This window comes from Mastomys coucha, unplaced genomic scaffold (assembly GCF_008632895.1).
Source record: "Mastomys coucha isolate ucsf_1 unplaced genomic scaffold, UCSF_Mcou_1 pScaffold7, whole genome shotgun sequence".
Taxonomy (NCBI): domain Eukaryota; kingdom Metazoa; phylum Chordata; class Mammalia; order Rodentia; family Muridae; genus Mastomys; species Mastomys coucha.
This window is the reverse complement of record NW_022196913.1, coordinates 47,569,702-47,590,223: the sequence shown is the minus strand read 5'-3', so window position 1 is coordinate 47,590,223 and position 20,522 is coordinate 47,569,702. Positions and strand designations below refer to the sequence as shown.

The following is a 20,522-nucleotide window of genomic DNA, read 5'->3' as shown; positions in this document are numbered from 1 at the left end:
GCTACATCTCTCCCCACCTTCTCGGGTGCTAGGCCAGTGCTCTACCACTGAGCTATATCCATCCCCACCTTCTCAGGTGCTAGGCCAGTGCTCTACCACTGAGCTACATCTCTCCCCACCTTCTCGGGTGCTAGGCCAGTGCTCTACCACTGAGCTATATCCATCCCCACTTCTCAGATGATAGGCAAGTGCTGTACCACGGAGCCACATCTCCACCCCTTACGTCCTTTATTTTACCTTTTGTTAAGTGGCCTAGTTGTAGTCCTCCTACCTTAGCTTCCTGAACAGCTGAGACTACAGGCCCAAGCTCCTAGAAGGGTTCTGAGTTCTTGAATTGCATATTGAATAAGGTTAGCTATTCTATTAGGGAAAGAAATCTAAATCTAAATTATAGATAGGCATGGCTTCCACCTCATCCCTACTCACTGGTCCGTGCTCTGAGTCCAGACGCCTTCCCTGCAGCCTCGTGTGCTTGCTGACTGAACATGGAAGTGAGGTTCTGTCTTCTCACCTTTTCACCCCACATACAGTTCCTCCTGTGCTATTATGAGGTAGTAAGAGCTTGTGAGGGCCCACCCAGCTTGGGCATAGCTGGGTGAAGCACACTAGTCTTCCTCACCTGGTCAGAGTGATCAGGAGCAGCCAGTGACATGCCACCTGCAGGATCACCCAGATCAGGCCTAGGCCTGTGTGGAGTCCCTAGAGAGGAAGATTTCCCAATACTGTAAGAAGATGTTTAGAAAAATATATTTCTTATGATTCTTACATTCTGTGGATATTAGCAAGCTGAAAGAAAGCCTAAGAATGAGGTGCTTTTTAATTAAAACAGGAATTGTCATTTAACGTGGGGCTTCTCTCAGGGGAATAGAAAGGTATTTCTTAATGTCCTTTTATATGTGAACATGAGTTCACTGTCACTGTCTTCAGATGTACCAGAAGTGGGTATCAGATCCCATTACAGATGGTTGTGAGCCACCATGTGGTTGCTGGGTATTGAACTCAGGACCACTGGAAGAGCAGTCAATGCTCTTAACCACTGAGCCATCTCTCCATCCCTCTTAATGTCCTTTTCATCTTAAAAGTTTCAAACTATGAAAGCCTAGATGACAATGTAAATTGATTTTAGCTTGTTTGTTTTTGGTGTTGATGGCAATATTTGAAAACAAAATAACTTTCCAAATAGGGTTTCAGTTTTATAAGATTTCTTGAGGATTTATTTTTATTTCTGAATATCCGAGAAAAGCTGAAGAAGCTTCTTAAAACTCTGGTTTTAGTTGTTTAAACTTTTAAGTAGAACAGCAAAGGTGTGTTTGGAAGCTTGATATAAATGTTTTGTGAGTTGATTTGGGGTCCCTCAGTATTCAGAAGCTATGTCCTGACACATTCCAAAGTGTCTTGTGTCTTACATTCCTCTGAGGGAACGCTGGTGTGGCATGAGGACTGGCTAGGTGGAGAGAGACCCTGCCTGGCCTGTGTTTGCAGCCCTCCACACAAAAGCTAGGACTTGTTGAGCTCCACTGACTCCCACAGATCTCATTCCTTTCCCCTGCTTCTCCTTACTGACACCCTCTGCCTTCTGATCCCTCTTTGATTTATTAATGTGGCCTCTTCAAGATGCAGGGGGCAAGGTTAGGTCTTCAGAAAAGAAATGTATCTTCCCTTCTGCCGCCTCTCTCTTGAGATTTATTATTAATCTTTCAGGAGCTGGAGGATGAAGTCTTTCTTGCCATTGCTAAAGCCATGGAAGAGATGGTGGAAGACAGCGTGGACTGTTACTGGATCACCCGATGCTTTGTGAAGCAGTTAAATAACAAGTATCGGGATGCTTTACCTCAGCTGGTGAGGAATTTTTTGTTGTTGTTGTTGTTGTTGTTTTGATGGGAGGGTTATTGGGGAATAAGCAGTGTCAGAGAACACTCTGACCCTAGTTGTTGCTACTGTGATGAGTGGACCCTCTGCAGTGGTCCTGGGAGATGTTTTCTGCAAAAGGTGAGAAAGTATTTCCCACGGAATGGGCCCTATGTCTCCTTTGCAGCTACTCGATCAGCTGTTGGAGGGCAAAGGCAACCCCAGACTGCTGGGTCTCCATGGGGTGAACTTATCTGCAGGCCCACCTGCTCTGGAGGATTCCTGATCCTGGTCCAGACCAACTGGCTTATCTAGAATGTTCCCTCCATGTTAGGGTTTCTGCTTGCCCATGAATATGGAAGGCATGGTGACAGGAACTTGTCTCTTCTCACACACAGCCTCCAGGCCAGAGCGGGGGAGGGGACTCCGCTCCTGTCATCTTCCAGCATGCACATACGCACACGCATGAACATATGAACACATGAAGTATATTATTGTATACATGGGCCCTACTATTGTTGTATGTTTGTCTGCAACACTTGGAGAATTTCTAGGCTTATTCAGATAAACCATTGCTTTCAGTTCTGACTTCCTGTTAGTACTCAGAGGCTTGAAAATTTCTCATTACCTTTTCTCAATTAAATCCAAGTCTCTCGGTGTAGGGCCTAGAATTCGAATGCTTCAAAGCCTTAGGCAATTGTGATTGTTGCTGGGATTGACAGCCTCTCGTTTAGAATCACTTTTCCTACCTAATTTACTCAGTGTTTCCTCCCATGAATTTGCTGTAATTAAGTTTAATAGCCCCACACCAACAATAAATAGGCCCTTGCTCTTTATACATGTACATGTGTGGGTGAGCGTCCCTTAGGGAGGTACTGTAAGAAAATTTTTGAGCAGTATCTGGGGTGTTGTACTTAAAATCTACTTATTTAGTTTGGACAGATTTACATTTTAACCTGGCAAGCAGGTCCGAGCTTGCCTGCTATCCACCTGCCGCTCAAGCGTCAGGCTCTCAGTCTTGTGGCAGGCAGTGACCACGCCTTCTCATTCTGTCTAATAACTCTGAGGCCAGAGAAATTGGTCAGCTTTGCAGATCTCTATTGTTTTCTTTGCTTGTGTGTGTGTGTGTGTGTGTGTGTGTGTTGAGGCAGGGCTTCATTTAGCCCAGGCTAGCCTTGAACTTGGCTATGCAGATGAGGATGACCCTCCCAGCATGCTCTGCCATACATATCTGACTTTTTTCTTTGTAAGACTCATCAATATACTTTGCATATTATCCTTAGTATATTAATATACTCAACACACTTTCTCTCTGTTTGTTGTTTAAAGGTTGGAAGCTTCATACATGGGGTTTGTCAGTGTTTTCTTTTCTCATGTTTATGTTTTCTGTATCCCTTACCAACTCCACAATTGATAAAACATATTTCTTTAGTTGGATGTGGTGACATTTGCTCATAATCCTAGCACTCAGGAAACTGAGACAGAGGATCAGGAATACAAGGCCAGCCTGGGCCATATGCAACCCTATCTGAAAGAAAAAAAAAAAAAACCCTTCCACCATATTTTCTCCCTTGACTTTTTTAAAATGGTCTAACCATTTAATCTTAGCTCTGTCTTGCCTGCCTTGCTCTTTGACTGGTGTCAGACATGGTGGATTTCATAGCTCGGCCTGTGTCTGTGACAGCATGGCTTCTCCTAGCAGCCAGATCTCCTCTTCATCTAGCTTAGTGTATCAGGGCCATTGTGCATTTCACACAGTCTGACTTTTAGTGAGTTTAAGCACATAACTCCGTGTTTGCAGAGGAGGGCACTGCACCTCAGAAAAGTTAAGTCCCTTGCTGAAGGTGACACAGTGGCTGCTCTAACTCCCATTCCTATCATTCATTATCAGTAGGATTAAGAGTTATATGTTTGTTTACTAGTTCACCTCCTTCCAACCCCCACCCCTGAAATCTTGGGCTTTACACATCTTAGGAAAGAGCTCTACTGCTGAGCTATATTCCAGCCCTTTCTTTTTGTTTGTTGAGAGCAGGAATGGGGGGATGTGTAGGGATGGGAGAGAGAGGCATTGAAAATGAAGTCCAGAGCTTTGCTATGACTTTAGTTCCTTTTCTTTACTTTTTTTTTTTTTTTTGAGACAAAGTCTTGCTAAGTTGCCCAGGCTGGCTTTGAACTTTCGATCTTCTTGCCTCAGCTTCTACCACAAAGCAAAGAACCTAGGTTCTTGTTACAGACAAGGCTTTTTTTTTTTTTTAAAGATTTATTTATTTATTTTATGTATATGAGTACATTGTAGCTGTACAGATGGTGGTGAGGCATCATGTGGTTGCTGAGAATTGAACTCAGGAAGATTTATTTATTTATTATATGTAAGTACACTGTAGCTGTGTTTAGACACACCAGAAGAGGGCATCAGATCTCATTACGGATGGTTGTGAGCCATCATGTGGTTGCTGGGATTTGAACTCAGGACCTTCGGAAGAGCAGTCAGTGCTCTTAACCCTTGAGCCATCTCTCCAACCCCTACAGCCAAGTTTTTATTCCCTTGGAGTGACATTTTTTTTATACTTTTGTGACTTTCCTTTACAATCTGTTCCCATAAAGTTTAGGCTGCTCCTTTAGAATTGCAGGGAAGAGTACAGGTAACAGTGCTGGGGGCTGGGGCGGAAGCCAGCCCTAGAGTGCCTGCCTGCCGGGCCTGCACAGATTGCCATCTCCAGCTCAGCCATAAAGGGGGGTGGGGACTAGAGAGATGGCTCAGCAGTTAAGAGCGCTCTTGTTGTGGCAGAAGATAGGGATTTGATTCCCAGTACTGGCATGGCAACTCACAACTGTTTGTAACACCAGTTTCAGGAAATCTGATGCCCACTTTTAACATACATGCAGGCAAAACACTCACACACATAAAATAAAATAAGTAAATCTCAGAGCTGGAGAGATGGCTCAAAGGTTAAGAGCACTGATTGCTATTCTAGAAGTCCTGAGTTCAATTCCCAGCAACCACATGGTGGCTCACAACCATCTGTAATGGGATTCGTACCCTCTTCTGTTGTGTCTGAAGACAGCTACAGTGTACTCATATACAATAAATAAATAAGTAAATAAATCTTTAAAAAAAAAGTAAATGTTAAAAAAATTAAAGAATGAGAGAAGATGCAGTGTCCCTGACCGACTGGGCGCTGTGCTTCCTGGAACCACGTCATAACTTCTTTCAGACTTTCCAGAGTTCAGCCATGTGACCATATCTCTCGCTGCCACAAAGCAGAGAAGCCATTTTATTTTCTCCGTTAACAATTTAGAGTTTGCTGGGCAGTGGCATGCTTTTAATCCCAGCACTTGGGAGGCAGAGGCAAGCAGATTTCTGAGTTCACAGCCAGCCTGGTCTACAGAGTAAGTTCCAGGACAGCCAGGGATATACAGAGAAACTCTGTCTCGAAAAGACAAAAAAAAAAAAAAATAGAATTTTAGAGTTTGGGGCAAGACTAAAGAGGTAGCTCAGTGGTTAAGAGCACTTGTTGCTCTTGCAGAGGACCTACATTTGATTTCCAGCAACCAGATGACAGCCCACAATCATCTATAACTTCAGTTCCAGGGAATCTGGTACCCTCTTATGGTTTTTGCTGGTACCGGGCATACATATATGGTACACGGATATATATGTAGGCAACCACACAGAACACAGACAGACAGACAGACATAGAAAAACAGAGCAGGTAGAGAGCTCAGTGGGTAAAGGCACCTGCCACCAAGCTTAAAAAAAGAAAATGTGGCTAGCCCACTGAAAAAAGTGCCTTTCCTCAAGTAACTAAGAGGGTGCCATTTCCATGCTGCATTGCTGATGCTGGCCAATGTGGCCACACCTCCCATTTATACTTAGATGAGAGACGCTACTGCACAGCCCAGCTGCTGGGTCCAGATGTAGCTGCTTCTCTCTTCCAAGGCATTCCCACCCAGCCCGTATCGATACTGGAAGCAGAGTTTGTTCCTCTGGTCCTCCCTAATGTCTCAGCCTCCTTGGCACTGGAGGGCATGCAGAACAGTATGGTCAGTATATGGTCATGTGTGCCTGTACGTGTGTGTGCGTGCGTGTGTGTGTGTGTGTGTGTGTGTGTGTGTGTGCATGCATGCGTGTGTGCGCGTGCGTGTATGTGTGTGTGCGTGCATGCGTGTGTGTGTGTGTGTGTGTGTGTGTGTGTGTGTGTGCGTGCATGTGTATGTGTGTGTGTGTGTGTGTATGGGGCGGCTGTTAGAGGGGGTTAGGTGTCCTCTAGTTTTCTCCACCTGTCCTTTGACATGGCCTTTCTCCCTGGACTTGGACTTGTATTTTCTTGGCTAGGCTGGAAGCCAGCAAGCTCCTGAGATCCTCCCATCTCTGCCTCTCTGGATGCTGGGGTTACAGGAATGTAGGATGCCAAGTTTGTTACATGGGTGATGGAATCTAAACTCCAGTCACCATGTTTTCATGGCAAGTACTCTTAACCTCAGAGGGGCAGTTTCTTTAGCTCATCCTTTTGAGACAGGCTCTCCTATGTAGCCCAGGCTGGCCTCAGACACCATCGTTGTACCACAGTGTCTCGAAAGCTGAGATGAGAGGTTTGTGGCTTTCCCTTTTCATCTCGTTATATGATTGGCTGCTCCAGATCACCCAGCATTGCCATGGGCCTTTCGTAGCTGTCTGTAATAACTGACTCTTGCTTTGGACTCTGCTGTAGCTGTTGGTTCTAGTTAGTGCAGTATCAGGGTGACAGCCATTCCCTTTTGCCTGGTTACTATCCTGTGGGTTAAGCACAGAGAGTCCTGCATCCCAAGGAAGTGCTCAGTACCAGTATGGTCACCCCTGTCAGTATAAGCAGAAGCGTGTGTTAGGATTGACTTGATGGTTCTCACGTTTTCTAGCACTTTCTCGCACTCTTCCATCATAGGTTGCAGCATGAAGTGACATTGTGTCACAGGAAACGAGTACTTACTTTTGCTATGTAATCTTTAGCCCAAGGCTTTTGAGCAGTACTTGAATCTGGAAGACACTAGGCTGCTGAGTCACCTGAAGACGTGTTCTGCAGTGTCCAGACTTCCTTATGATCTCTGGTTCAAAAGGTGCTTCGCGGGATGCCTACCCGAGTCCAGTTTACAGAGGTACATGTTTCCCCTCGCACACTGGGAGCTTGGAGTCAGAAAACGATCCTGGCCCTTAGGTGATCATCCTTCAGAACTTGAGTTTGCTCCAGAACAAGAAGGTGATTCGAAGCTACCTTTCCTCTCAGTTTCTGTAGCTGTAATGTGGTTCTCCTTATGGTTGACTACACGCCTAGGAAGGTTGTGGGCCTCTGTGAGGATGCCATGAGGCAGTCGTAGCTGAAGCTGTACAGCAGCCCAAGTGCTGCTTTTCTAGACAGGTGGTGGATCCTGGCAGACCCAGACACCTTTGTATTGCTTACGTGTTACATGACATCCTCAGAAGAGCTGAAGGCTCTCAGAGACAAGCTTTGCTTTTCCAGTCACTTTGATACCCATGTTAGAGCAGTGGTTCTCAACCTGTGGGTCAAATGACCCTTTCATACGGGTCACCTAAGACCACTAGAAAACACAGATATTTACATTATGATTCATAACAGCAGAAAATTACAGTTATGAAGCAGCAATAAAAATGATGTTATGGTTGTGAGTCACCACAGCATGAGGAAGCATATTAAAGGATCCCAGCATTACAAAGGCTGAGAACCACTGGGTTAAGGGTGTTTCCCAGTCTCAGCCTCACAACTCCAGGTCTTTGTCATGTTGTTTTGAAGAAAAGAAGTCAGCACATAGAAAGTGTTAGAGGCATATGTGTAACTTAGCATAAAGTTACCACCAACTTCAACAGTTACAGGAATTATCAAACTATTTTAGAGTAATGGTAGGTCAAGAACTGGCTCCTGGCGCCTCAGCAGGTACAGTTACTCACCGTATGAACATGCTGACCCGAGTTTAGATCCCAGCACCCATGTAAAAGGCCAGGTGTGATGGCGTGTAAACCTACACTGGCAGGGTGTGCATGGAGGTAGGCAGGTTCTTGGAGCTCTCTAGACAGCCAGTCCAGGCAACAGGTGAGTCTGAGGTGAACTGGTGAACTGGGAGACTGTCTTGAAAAATAAAGTGGAACACAGTAGATGAAGACATCCTCCATCAATCACACACATTTACACATATGTGTATGTGCACCTGTACACAGGCATGTGAATATCTATGTTTGTAAAGAGTCCTTGGGAGACGTTTAGAGAATGTCCAGGCTTACTTGGCAATGAAATTACTTCGCCTGACATTTCGTTTGCTGCTTTGTTGTCCCGTGTTGTGCAGTAATCACCTGGCATTCTGTGACAGTAGCAGGGTATACTCAAGTTTAAGACTTTCTTCTCTTCAATATTGAGTTCCCAGCAGGCATTTTGAGTACTGTAACACAGTAATAACTTTGAGCAAGCTCATTTTTCCTTCTAAAGCTATTCTATCTAGATCTGCTCAGTAGCTTGTCTATCATGTGGTTGATACTGATTATTTCACAGTTGTTCTCTGAAGCATGGACTTAAAATGAGTGTAATTTGATTTTATTTTATAATCTGAGGTATCTGGGTAACATCAGTTTTGCAATTCTCTAATTTGGTGATCTCTGTTTTGTAGGGTCTGGGATAAAGTCGTAAGTGGATCCTGTAAGATCCTAGTTTTTGTAGCAGTAGAAATATTATTAACCTTTAAAATAAAGGTCATGGCATTGAACAGTGCAGAGAAGATAACAAAGTTCCTGGAAAATGTGAGTGCCTTGTCTCCTTGGGTTTGGAATCTGGAAATGAAGGCAGCCTGGCAAACCGGATTTTCCTATTGTGTTTTATTATTTCAGAGAAATAAAATAAGTTTACTTTTACTCTGCTAAAGGATTTTGTTGGTGGTGGTTTGACCTGGTGACCTGTGCTGGCCTGGAACTCTCTATACCCTATGCTGGCCTCCAGTTTTTGGTAATTCTCCTGCCTCAGCCTCCTGAGTGCTAGGATTATAGTCAAGCACCCTACTCCTGGCAAGGAGAAATAGTTATTTCTCCTTAACAGTATTGGTATCCCTCTCTTCTCTTTTGGGGATGTTGGTCTGCATGCAAGCCCATGCTCAAGTGTGCCTCCTGGGAGCGGAGTCTCATTCCCAGTGAGCAAAGCAGGAACCAGAAGCAGTGGGAACAGCACTTTTGGGGGTTCTTTAGGCTTTCCTTGCCTCAGTTTCTCTGGTGGAATCCCAGCTGGGTCTGTTAGTATGCCTAAGGATCATGTTAGTGCTTGCTGAAAAAGGACCCAGTGAATCAGCTCCTCCCTCTTAGAACATTGTCTCCTGGGTAAACAGTAAAGAAGCTGTGCCTGCATAGAGTACATCATGGAGCAGGCTTAGAATCCCACCCACTCCCTTTGTAATTAGGCCGCTTTAACACGTGAAGTGTGGCCTGGTCAATAGTCAGAGCTAAGTGTGTGTGTATGTGTTCATTTTAAGTGAATCACCATTAGTATACTAATTAGCAGCCAACAGTGCCAGGCATGTGCCAGGCAAGGGCTATTTTCTATCATCCTGTAACAGCTCTGTGAGTTTGGGATATTGATCCTGTTTAGATGTCAATGTTGAACCTTAGGCAGCTGAGTACTTGTCTAGAGCTAAGTGGTGAGTGGCAGTGAACATTGCCTGGCACCAGAGCTACTCAATGTGTCTCCAGGAGCATTAGATCATTCCGCATCTGCTATCACCTTCCAAAACCAGAGAACTCTCCCATGGAAAAAGGTCTGCCACAGAAAATGAGGGAAGATCCTGCAGTAGCGAACACAGAGATTTCACTTGGATTCCTTTGTTCTTTACAGATTCCTCAGGACAGCTCAGATGCCATCGTGAGCAAGGCCATCGACTTGTGGCACAAACACTGTGGGACCCCAGTGCATTCGGCCTGACAGCTCGTGACTTCATGGGCAGTCTGCAGGCCTTCCCTGAGCACTTTGTTCATGTCACCTGGTCTACCAACTGGTTAGAAATAACAGTATTGCTGTGTTGCTCAAAATGCAACCGCCCCCCCCACCCCCCAAATCAGTAAACTAATTTAATCAAAATGCCTGGTGTGGCCATGCTGTGAAGCTACATCTCTTGGTGACACCCACGTGCAAGTCTGGAATAGTGTTCTGAAAGGGCGATTAGGAAAGTACTCCTGGTCTTAGGCAACTCAGCTTATGCGCAGCCGGGGCACTCTTGTGAATGGTAAGAGTTAAGCCCTGCCTCCCTCTGATGAGCACCAGCACACGTTAGTTAGTTAGGAAGGACTGATTCTGGAAGAAGAGCAGCTTTCTTTTCCTAGCCTCTCTAATTCGGCTTGTGCTTTCTGTTGACCTAGAACGTATATAAGTGTGAGCTGACCACCATCTCATGCTCTGTCTGGTTAAACTGGCTTAAAAGCAGTCCCTGCATTTCCTTATGTGTTCCCTCCCTTTGTGCCAGCTGGAATGGAGGCTTGTCTTTTCTTTCCTGAGACAAGGCCTCATTCCATACCCCACTCTCTGGAACTATTTATGTAGTTGGCCTTGAACTCCTAGCGGTCTTCCTGCCTCAGCCTTCCGAGTGCTGGGATTTTATTAAATAAAACACCTCATAATTTACCTTCTAGGAGGAGAGAGCACTTGCTTGGTATTTGTGGGTTTCTTGGTGTTTTCTAACAAATCACTAAATGTCAGGTGCACATTCCACAGCCCTATGCTGCCACAGGATGGGGAGGGGTGGAGGTTAGGGTTAATAGCTGATGATCCTCAGGCTGTATTCTGTCACACAATGGTCACCCTTCATGAAGCATTTGATGACTTTGAGGCTGAAATGGGGCCCTTGTTTCAGCTTCTTCAGTTCACAGTCCTGTAAGAATGTGGGGAGGAAATTAGAATTTTTTGCGCCATACCCCCCTGCACAGTGTAGGGAGGAGATGCTGAAGTGCAGTTATGTTTCTGAGAACCCAGCCCCTCCTCCATGTGTGAAGTAGCCGGCCACAAAGAGCTAAGAAGAAACTGAGCCACTGAGCCCAGCTGGTCAGTCTGCAGAGTACTAGACAAAGGGAGTCTTTAAAAATGAACTAGGAACTCCACTCAGAGGAAAACCCTCTTAAAATAAATTGCCACCTGCAGTTAATATTTAAAAAAAAAAAAACAAAACGGCTCTCTGCTAACCATTTAGTAACTACAGTATCCTGAAGAACTATGGGGACAAAGGGAAAAAGTGCATGTAAAGGAAGCTGCCCAAGTGGGGTCTGTCCTAGTGATCATAGAGAATATGTGAACTTCACAGAGACATGATAAAGAACGTGTGTTCCTTCTCTCTGTGTCCATGTGTGCAGGTATGAGTGTTCTTGGATATGTGAGTAGAGGCCAAAGTCCACCTCTGGTGTTCTCAGGATGATCATCCACCTTGTTTTGTGAGACAGGGTCTTTGAGACCTGGGACTTGCCTGTTAAGTTAGCTAGGCTAGATGGATTGTGAGCCTCAGGGATCTTTCTGTCTCTGCTTCATCAGAGCATATGCCACCATATTCAGCTTTTTATCTGGGTGCTGGGGAAGGAGATTGGTTGGACTTTGGCCTCTATACACATACACAAGGAAAAAGGGGATGTGTGGGTATGTATGTTGGGGAAGCTGATATATATGATGGGTGTGTGTGTATGTGTGGAGGGGGGCTAATATATTTGTGGGTAAGTGTATATATATGGAATGCGTGGTGTGTGTAGAATGGGAGAATATATATGTGGTATATATATATGTGTGTGGGTAGGTAGTGGAAGGGGGCTGGTATATATGTGGAGGGGGTAGGTGTGTATGTGGAATGTGTATTTGTGAATATGTCAAAGGGGGCTGGTATCTATGAGGTGAAAATGTGTGATTGGTGTACATGCAGAGTATGTAGGGAGTCTGTGTGGCATGTGTGTGTGTGTTAGATATATATACATGCAGAATGTATGATAGTTGTACATTTGTTGTGTGTAAGTGTGCCTTGTGTATATGGGGGCCTGAGTGTGTGTTGGAATATGTGTAGCTTTGCTCTTATGACAGTTGGAATTTTTGAGAGAGGCAGTATGGAGCAAAGACTTTGAATGATCTGCTTCTAAATGCTGCCTCTGCCCCTCTGGTACCCTAGCCATTTGGTGTCTGGCTCCTTAGTTTCCCTGCCTCCGACTTAAATGTGAGCGTACTCCTGTTTATGAGCCAACCCTGAACTGAGTGATGGGCTGCTGGAGAGGACGCCTGGGGCCTCCATGGGGATCTTGCTTCATAACAGAATATAAGCAGTAAGCATCTCTGTTTCCTTCTAAAAGCTGAGCGCCTTTCACCTCCTGAGCAGGCACAATGACTCTGGGGTGCAAGGTATCAGGGGTAGAGGTGTCAGGGTAGCCTTTAGGTAAGGGAGCAGGGCTCTGCAGCTTTCCCTGGTTCTATGCTCCAAGCCCACCACTCAGCTTTCCTTCCCTCAACCTCACACATGGACTCTTACCCACATGCTATCGTATACATATTGGTGCACTTCACATGTAGCCTCTGGGATCACCAGGTCACAGTGAGATGTGGTGGTTCCCTAGTATACTCCCAGCTCTCTGGAGGTGAGGATAATGAGTTCAGGATCAACCTGGGCTACGTGGGATCTTATGTTATAACAAAGATGAAGTAAAACTCTTAAAGAAAAGCAAAAGCCCCTCAGAGCACTCTGGAATGGGAATGCCTGTATCCCTATGGTTAGTAAGGAGGATGTGGCTGGATCCTGCCTGTTGAGCCATTTTATCCTTCAAGATCTATCTCAGGAGAGGCCCTTGTAAACTTCTGTGCTGACAGCACACTTTATTTCCTCTCTGCCTCTAGCATTTAAGAAATCATCCAGTTTGCAGGAGTGGTTTGGGCTGTCTGGAACTTTGGTCCTTCTTTCCTTCCTTCCTCCTTTCTCCTTTCCTTCCTTCCTTCCTTCCTTCCTTTTTTCTTCCTTCCTTCCTTCCTTCCTTTTTTCTTTCTTCCTTCCTTCCTTCCTTTTTTCTTTCTTCTCTCCCTCTCTCCCTCCCTCCCTCTCTTTTCTTTCTTTTCTTTTCTTTTCTCTTCTTTTCTTTCTTCTTTCTTTCTTCCTTTCTTTCTTTCTTTCTTTCTTTCTCTTTTTTTCTTTCTCTCCTTTCTTCTTTTTGGTTGTTTTTTTGTTTGTTTTTAATTTTTTGATATCTTGGGATGGAACCTAGGGCCTTGTGCATGCTGAGCAAATGATGTCACAAATCCCCACCCTAGAACATAAATTAATGTGTCCTCTGGATGTATGCTGTATGCATGCCTGGGTTTGGACATGCATGTGTACACACAAGTCAGAGAACAACCTCAGGTGATGGTCCTTTCCTCACAAATTGTTTGAGACAGGCAAGGACACTTGTTTGCCACACTGTACACCAAGCTAGTGAGCCCTCAAGCTAGTAGAGATTCTCTTGTCTGTGTCCCATCTTGCTGTAGGAGCGCTGGGATCACAGACACACTTTATCCAGTTTACATGGGTTCTAGGGATCTGAACTCAGGTCTTCATGCTTGCTATACCCACCATACCGCTTCCCTGTTCCTTACATATATTTACGTAAATGGATACAACAGCACTCGTGCATGTTTGTGGGATGTGAGAACATTTCAGTGTATGCATACAGTGTGTGGCGACTATGAGGATCAATTGCATAGTTATGACTTTAGACACTTATGTGTTGGGAGCATCCTTAATCCTCTGTACTGTTTAACTGTACGTTACAGTTATCTTGTGCTATAGAACATTAGAAGAATCCCTTGTGCCCAGTGGCACCCTGGTACCTATCAGGCATCTCTACGCACTTGGTGTGATTAAACTTTCCATGTCATTACCAAGACCAAGGCTTGGTAATGGCTATGCCTGGCACCATTTCATCCAGTGTAGTTCCCAGTGGCCTCTCCCTGATGCCCACCTTAGATATACTGTCTTTGCCTAGAGACATACCCCTTCTACCCCAGGGTGGGTACTATCTTTCTGTCTCTAAGGCTCAGTTCAGATGTTGGATGGGTGAGCTGAATGCTTCTGTCTCTGGTACTCAGAGACATTACATTTCTATGGTGCATATACAGCCTCTGGAGCCAGTCTGTTGGCTTAAATCTTAAATCTGTGGGTCTGGTTCAGCCATGGACCAACCAGTAGCCCCAGGGCCACTGGTGAGAATGCATCAGCACAAGAAAGAAGGCAAGGAGGACATCCTGTAAGCCTTCCACTCTGTTCAGCGTGTGTGCTTATCAGAAGCCTGCTTTGCAGGGCTGCGGGATTGGGATACCCACTCAGCTGTGTCTGAGTGGCTTGTTCTGCACCATTTTCTTGTAATTTCAGCCAACTGCTGTTGCTGGACAGCCTGCCCTTTCATGGGGTGGGAGGTGATGGGAGGGTACACAGAAAGGGAAGAATCACATTGATGCCCTTGGCAAACCATTTTCATGGCTGGGTCTTCCCAGTGAACATTCATAACAAGTCTGATCCAATCCACAAGTCTACTAAAGCTGGCTTCCTCCTGGGAGGTGGAGGACTGGATGGAGGCCAGTGGCAGACAGCAGTTGTGTTTATATCTCTGATTGCATTGGGGAGTAGGGATTAGGGTGCTTAATATCTGGTCTCTGTACCTGAGCTGGGGTTGCCAGACCATGTGACGGTTAAGTGGACCCAAGTCAGAGCAATTAGAGTTTGTGGCTGCTAAGGTTGATGGATCATAGGATCACAGGGAAGGCATGCTTAGCCCTGAGGAATGTCAGAACCCAAGGGAGCCTGCTGGTCAGTCAGCTGGGAGATAAGAGAAGGGAAGTTCCGGGTGCACAGCAGGTGAAAGAGGTCACCACCATTAGATGAGTAAGCCAGACCCTGTATTCCTGCTGCCTGGCTAGAAGGAACTCACTACCTCTCTTCTGAGCCTAAAAGCTCTATGTGGTTGGGAAATGGAGTTCAGCAATAAATATCTAGGACACACAAAAGCCCTGGCTTAATACATAGCACTATAAGAAGGAGGGAGGGGACCTCATAAGGGGAGATGGCTCAGTTGGTAAAGTGATTGATCTATAAGCACAAAGGCCTGAGTTCCATCTTTGTATAACCCACATTTAAAAAACAGTTGGGCATGGTGGTAGAATATACTTATAATCCCAGAGTTCTGGGCTCAATGGGCTGGTAAGTCTAGTCTACTTGAGGAGCTCGAGGCTAGTGAAAAACAGGTCTCAAAAAACAAGGTAGCCTTTGAACTCACAGAGGAGGTGGCATTCTGAACAGGGCCTGTACAGGTTCCAGTCAGATGGGGCCCCAGTGCTGAGATGGGGACTAGAGGAGAAGTAGACTCCCATTCCTGACCAAGAAGCTATCTGCAGTTGACACCTACTTGCAAAGGAAAACTTAGTTTTCTTCACTGGAGTCTTGCAGAGTATAATAACTGCATCTAAGGGCAGATTCCATACCACATCAGTAGATGACCAATACACAATGGCATTGCAGAGTTTTTGTCTCATATTGCTTTTTGAGGTTTATGTTTTGTCAAATTGGCCTTTGGTTTCTGATTTTGTGTTTTTGTATGTTTGTGTTTCTTGTGTGTTTTTGTGTGTGTGTTTGTTTTTTTGTTTGCCTGTTTGTTTTCTAAAGAGAGAGAGAGATAGGATGGGGAGGATCGTGGAGGAGTTAGGGGAGGAGAAAGTGTGGTCCGAATATTTTGTATGAAAAAAATTCCAGTTAAGAATAAGAGATTAACCCCTCTACCCCTCAAGAACAAAAAATAACAAGGTAGAAAATGCCTGAGGCATGATACTGGAAGTATCTAGCATCTACATGCATGTATGCATGCACACACACACACACACACACCAAGCATTCCCTCTCTTCCCTTTATACACCAAAAAATAAAATAAAAATAATTATATGTGAACTACTTTCTGTCTGGTAGCTGGACACAATGCCTTCATTTGTTCAGCAGAGGAGCAGGTGGCTCCCTGAGAAGCATGTTTAGGCGAACAGATACCCACCCTACATTCTGTAAGATATGGCACTGAAACAGGTGTTAGGAACCACCCACATTCCAGAACCAGGTGCTCCCAGCCTGCCTTCAGTAACGCAGTGACAGCAGCCATGTCACCAGCCACCAAATGCAGCCCGAGTCCCCTTTAAAAAGTCCCTGCCATTACAGCCTGTTCTCTCTCTCTCTCTCTCTCTCTCTCTCTCTCTCTCTCTCTCTCTCTCTCTCTCTCTCTCTGACCCACTCTTGTCTTTGTTCCGAGGGCTCCTCCCCCGTAATTGTGGCATGGTTTGACCTTATGACATTCCTCAGCCCTGACCTACAGAGCCACCTAAACCTAACAACAGGGTCTCTGGTTTGCGCATGGAATCTCCTGGACTTTACTGATGCTGAGTTCACAGTTCATGTCTGGGTGGGGCCCAGGGATTGATCTGTGTTTCCTCCAAGATTCCTGCCAAGGCTACACCGTTTGCATAGCAAGGACTGAGGACATGCAGATTTTAGCTAATGCAAGACTTTACTCTGCTGGCTAAAGGATTTATTACAGAGAAGCAACCTGCCAGAGCTGTTTTCTCACTTTAAATGGTGAGGCTAGGTGTGGTGGTTCATGCTTCAGATTCTATCCTGTGGGAGACTGAAGTAGGAAGATCAGAAATTCAAGGTCATCATTGGCTACATAGAGAGTTTAAGGCTAGCCTGGTCTATAGGAGATCCTGTCAGATAGCCAGCCAGCCAGCAAGACATTAGATAGATAGATAGATAGATAGATAGATAGATAGATAGATAGATAGATAGATAGATGGATGGATGGATGGATGGATGGATGGATGGATGGATGGATGGGTGGATGGATAGATAGATAGCCTGAGCTTATCCCTAAAGTGTTGCTAAAAGAAGGACTTCAAACTAGGACTAGAAGCTCAGTATGAGAAGCTATGTACTCTTTAGCCTTCCTTCTCCCCACCAGATTATAGGAAGTGGTTTTATGACGATAACCTACCACAGATCTCATCACCAAGGATTGCTGTTGAGAACTGACCCATGACTTGATGGCCCTTTAACCAGTACCCACCTTCCCCTTCTTTCTTAATAAACAGATCTGTTTACAAGGCTTTCCCAGGGTCTTTTTTTGGTAGGGGTGGAAGGTGATGGCAGGCCTTTCAGAATAATTTATAAAAGAGGACTTACTAAGTTGGGGAGATGGGGCAGTTGGTAAAGTGATTGTCTCCTAAGTGTGAGGACCTGAGTTTGGGTCCCTAGAACCTGTGGAAAAAGTGGTGCATAGTGGTGCGTGCCTGTGATCTCAGGGAAGGCAAAATGGGAGGCAGAGATGGGTGTATCCATGGAAATCTGCAGGCCAGCCCAGTGACAGAGTTTCAGGCTCAGTGAGAGACCTGTCTCAAAGGATGCATACATGCATGACCCTCTGACCTTAAAATGGACCATACATTTAGGCATCCCCATCCTCTCTCACAAGCACATGGAGGATTTACTCAGATGGCAGGTGATCTTGCCTCTCACTTCCAGGCTAGAACTCATAGGTAATGGCTGGAACTTTAGAAATCATCTTGTACCAGGAGATAACCTTATGGATAAAAGTTATGTTATAAAAGTTAGGTAGGGCAGAAAAATGGATCCGTGATGCTTGCTGTCATGGAAGCATTATACAAGCCCTTCCCAGCCTACCTCCAGACTTTGTTGACATTAAAAACAGATCTCAGTTTGCCTTAGTGTTGGGTGAGCTTCCAGCTACTGCTGTAGTGACCCTAGCAGAGCAGATGCAGTTCATCAGGGCAGGCATGGTGTCACAGGCTGAGGTTGAGATAGAAGAGCTGTAAGTTTGAGATGCGCTTGTGCTATAGAGTGAGTTCAGGGTGTCTTGGGTTATTGAGCTCCTGTCTTTGTTTTATTTTGAGACAGGTTTTCTTGTGTAGCCCTGGCTGTCCTAGAACTCATTCCATTAGACCTGCCTCTGCCTCCCAAGTGCTGGAATCAAAGGTGTGTTCCAGCACTGCCTAGCCTTAGCTCCTGTCTGAAACAGTAAAAAGAAGTGCCAGTTTTGTGGCTCAGAGGTAGAGAACTTCCCTAGGATCAACCTAGACTCAATACCCAGTCAGTATTCAATAAAAGGACCGAGGTTCAATCCTCAATACTGAATAAAAGGCCGTAAGTTCAAGCCCCCCCGCCCCAGGACTGAAGGAAAGGATCCAGGTCCAGTCCTCAACTCTGATTAAAGAGACCTGCGCTCATGCCCTAACACTGAATGAAAAAAAATGTGTCTCCAGCTGTCACCTTCCCAATTGTCTTTGTAGGTCACTAGAGATCTGGGAGACAGGAGCTGGACTGGGTGAAGAGGGTAGAGTTCAGGTAGCTCTGCTGTCCTGTATCCTGTCAGCTTATGTCCCCTGGCCTGTGAAATGGGGACCAAGGATAGAGGTGACCAACACAGTGTCCCAGTACAGAGCTTTGTGCAGTGCTGCATGAGATCCTCTCTCATGGGGGAAACAAAAGAGCTGTACCTCCTTCCCAACAGAGGGCTGGTGAGGCTAAAAGAGGCCCAGCTTAAAAACCTCATAGTGCCTGGCCCAGTAGGTCCCTGCTTAGAACAGCTACTGTGTGGCCTGAAGCCTACATGCTTTCCCTGGTTCTGACCTGGGCTTGGATTTTAATTTGTAATATGATTGAAGTCGTGCCAGTATGGGCACAAAGATCCATTTAAGTCAGCTAAATGGAAACTAGTATGATGTGCACTTGCTGCTGGGTTTTTTGTTTGTTTGTTTGTTTTGTTTTTTGGTAGTACTAAAGATAGAATCTAGGCCTCTTACTTGTTAGGCAAAGCCCAATGAGTTCTATGCTTTCATCTGGGAACAGTATGAAGGAACAGCCTCAGTAAATTACACTGGCTAGCCTTGAACTCACTCTGTAGCCCAGGCAGACCTATGATGCCTTTCCTTCTGGCTCTCCATTAGCTGTAGTTTTCCTCCTATTTTCTTAATGGAAATAGGTGTGTGCATATCGGGGAGAAAAGGCCACCAGTATAGGAGGTCTAGCAATGGTTGGTTGGCTCTTTCCCACACTTTGTCCTGGTTCTCCTTAGAGCCAACTTCTGTTGTCACAAAGTAAGCACTTTATATAGTATGATTTCTACAGAAAAAGAAGCCTGTCCTGCTGGCCCTGTGCCTGTCACCCAAGGGAGACAGAAGTGAGAAGTGCCCACAGTAGCTAAACTCACACAAGGGGCAGTTGTCGCTATGAAAGCATGGGCTGAGGGCGGGGCCTGGAGCTGGCAAAAGTGCCGACTGGTATTTTAAGAGTGCTTTGGTGTCAGGTGTAGCACACAGCTTTAATTCTAGCACTCAGAGGCAGAGACAAGAGAATATGAGTTTGAGGCTAGCCTGGTCTACATAGTGAGTTCCAGGTCAGCCAGGCATACGTAAAAGATCCTGTGTCCAAAACAAACAAACAAACAAACAAAAAACCCAACCAACCAACCAAACAACTGAGTGGTTTGGAAAGGAAGTCCCTAGTGCCTCAGTACCAAAGGCAGCATACAGCTGGCACAGGGCTGGCTTCCTGCTCTGGCCTGAGCTGCTTGATTCCCAAGCTGTGCATCTGTTAGCCTCTGAGCCTCCTGGAAGGTTCTGGTGCAGCGTAGAAAGGCCAGGTGTGCTTTCACAGCAGGCACAACTGGCCTCCCAGAGTGGGGCTGCTGAGAGGGGAGAATGTCCTTGCCCTAATTGTGCCCATGATGGCAACTGCTGCCTGCCCAGCTGACCTGATTATGACTTCCTGCAGTCACTCAGCAGCTTGTTCAGGACTCTCAGTAGGATTCATCCAACACCAGGACCTTGTTCAGCATTATTCTCCTTCCAGGCCATAAATATCACCTGGCTGTCCAATCCTGAGAAGTATCTCCATGGACAAGAACCTTATCTCAATTTCAGCCAGGCAGAGCACCTGGGGGTGGGTGGGGGAATGGGAGGGCTGAGAGACTTATCTTTCTTGGTCCCTGGTGTTTAGCTATGGCTGCACAGAGGGACACTGCTGAAGCCAGCATGATTACTGGACATCAGCAGAGACCGAGCCAGGAGGTGTTATGCTCTGCATGAACAGTTGGGTTGAAGTTGCCTCTTTGATGCCAAGGATGAGGTATGCTTTAGGCACTACAAGAGCAACATCCTACGATGGTCTCCATCCATGGCAAATGAGGACAGATGACCCATTGACTGATGCTGGTTCTTGCAAGTGGCCTGAGAGCTGAGCCCCCGAAGGACCTGGTAAAAGTTTCCGTTTCTACATGTTTTAAAAACTGTCATATTGCTGGACATGGTGGTTCATGGCTATAATCCCAGCACTCAGGAGGCTGAAGTGAGGATTAGCCAGAGTCTACAGTGAGTTCTAGGCCATCCAGGGTTACAGGAAGACCATGGAAGGAAGGAAGGAAGAAGAGGAAGACCATGTCTCAAACCAAACACCCTTCGAAACCTCGAACCACCCCTGAATCTGACTCTCTAAGGATGTTTGAGAATTTAGGCTGAGGAGACCACTCAGTAAAGTGCTTGCTGTGCACACATGGAGACCTGAATTTAGATCTCTAGAACTCACACCCAGCCAGTTGTGATTTGTCAGCAATCCCAGC

The 20,522-nt window shown here is 45.7% G+C and overlaps 1 protein-coding gene across 2 annotated transcripts in view; it reads left to right on the top strand.

Moving 5' to 3' along the window:
- The window catches only part of Tbc1d7 (TBC1 domain family member 7), a 21,413-nt gene extending 10,918 nt beyond the window's left edge, over nt 1–10,495 (top strand). Inside the window, exons 5-8 of one of the 2 annotated variants that reach the window (XR_004115192.1) lie at nt 1,702–1,839; nt 6,836–7,082; nt 8,500–8,629; nt 9,708–10,495. Coding sequence is in view for 1 of the 2 variants with exons in the window: in XM_031358987.1 (XP_031214847.1) it covers nt 1,702–1,839; nt 6,836–6,981; nt 8,500–8,629; nt 9,708–9,794 (501 nt within the window). In the remaining variant the exon portion in view is untranslated. The remainder of the gene's footprint in view (nt 1–1,701; nt 1,840–6,835; nt 7,083–8,499; nt 8,630–9,707) is intronic. The other variant, XM_031358987.1, reaches the window with a different exon arrangement.
- The last annotated feature ends 10,027 nt before the right edge of the window (nt 10,496–20,522 follow it).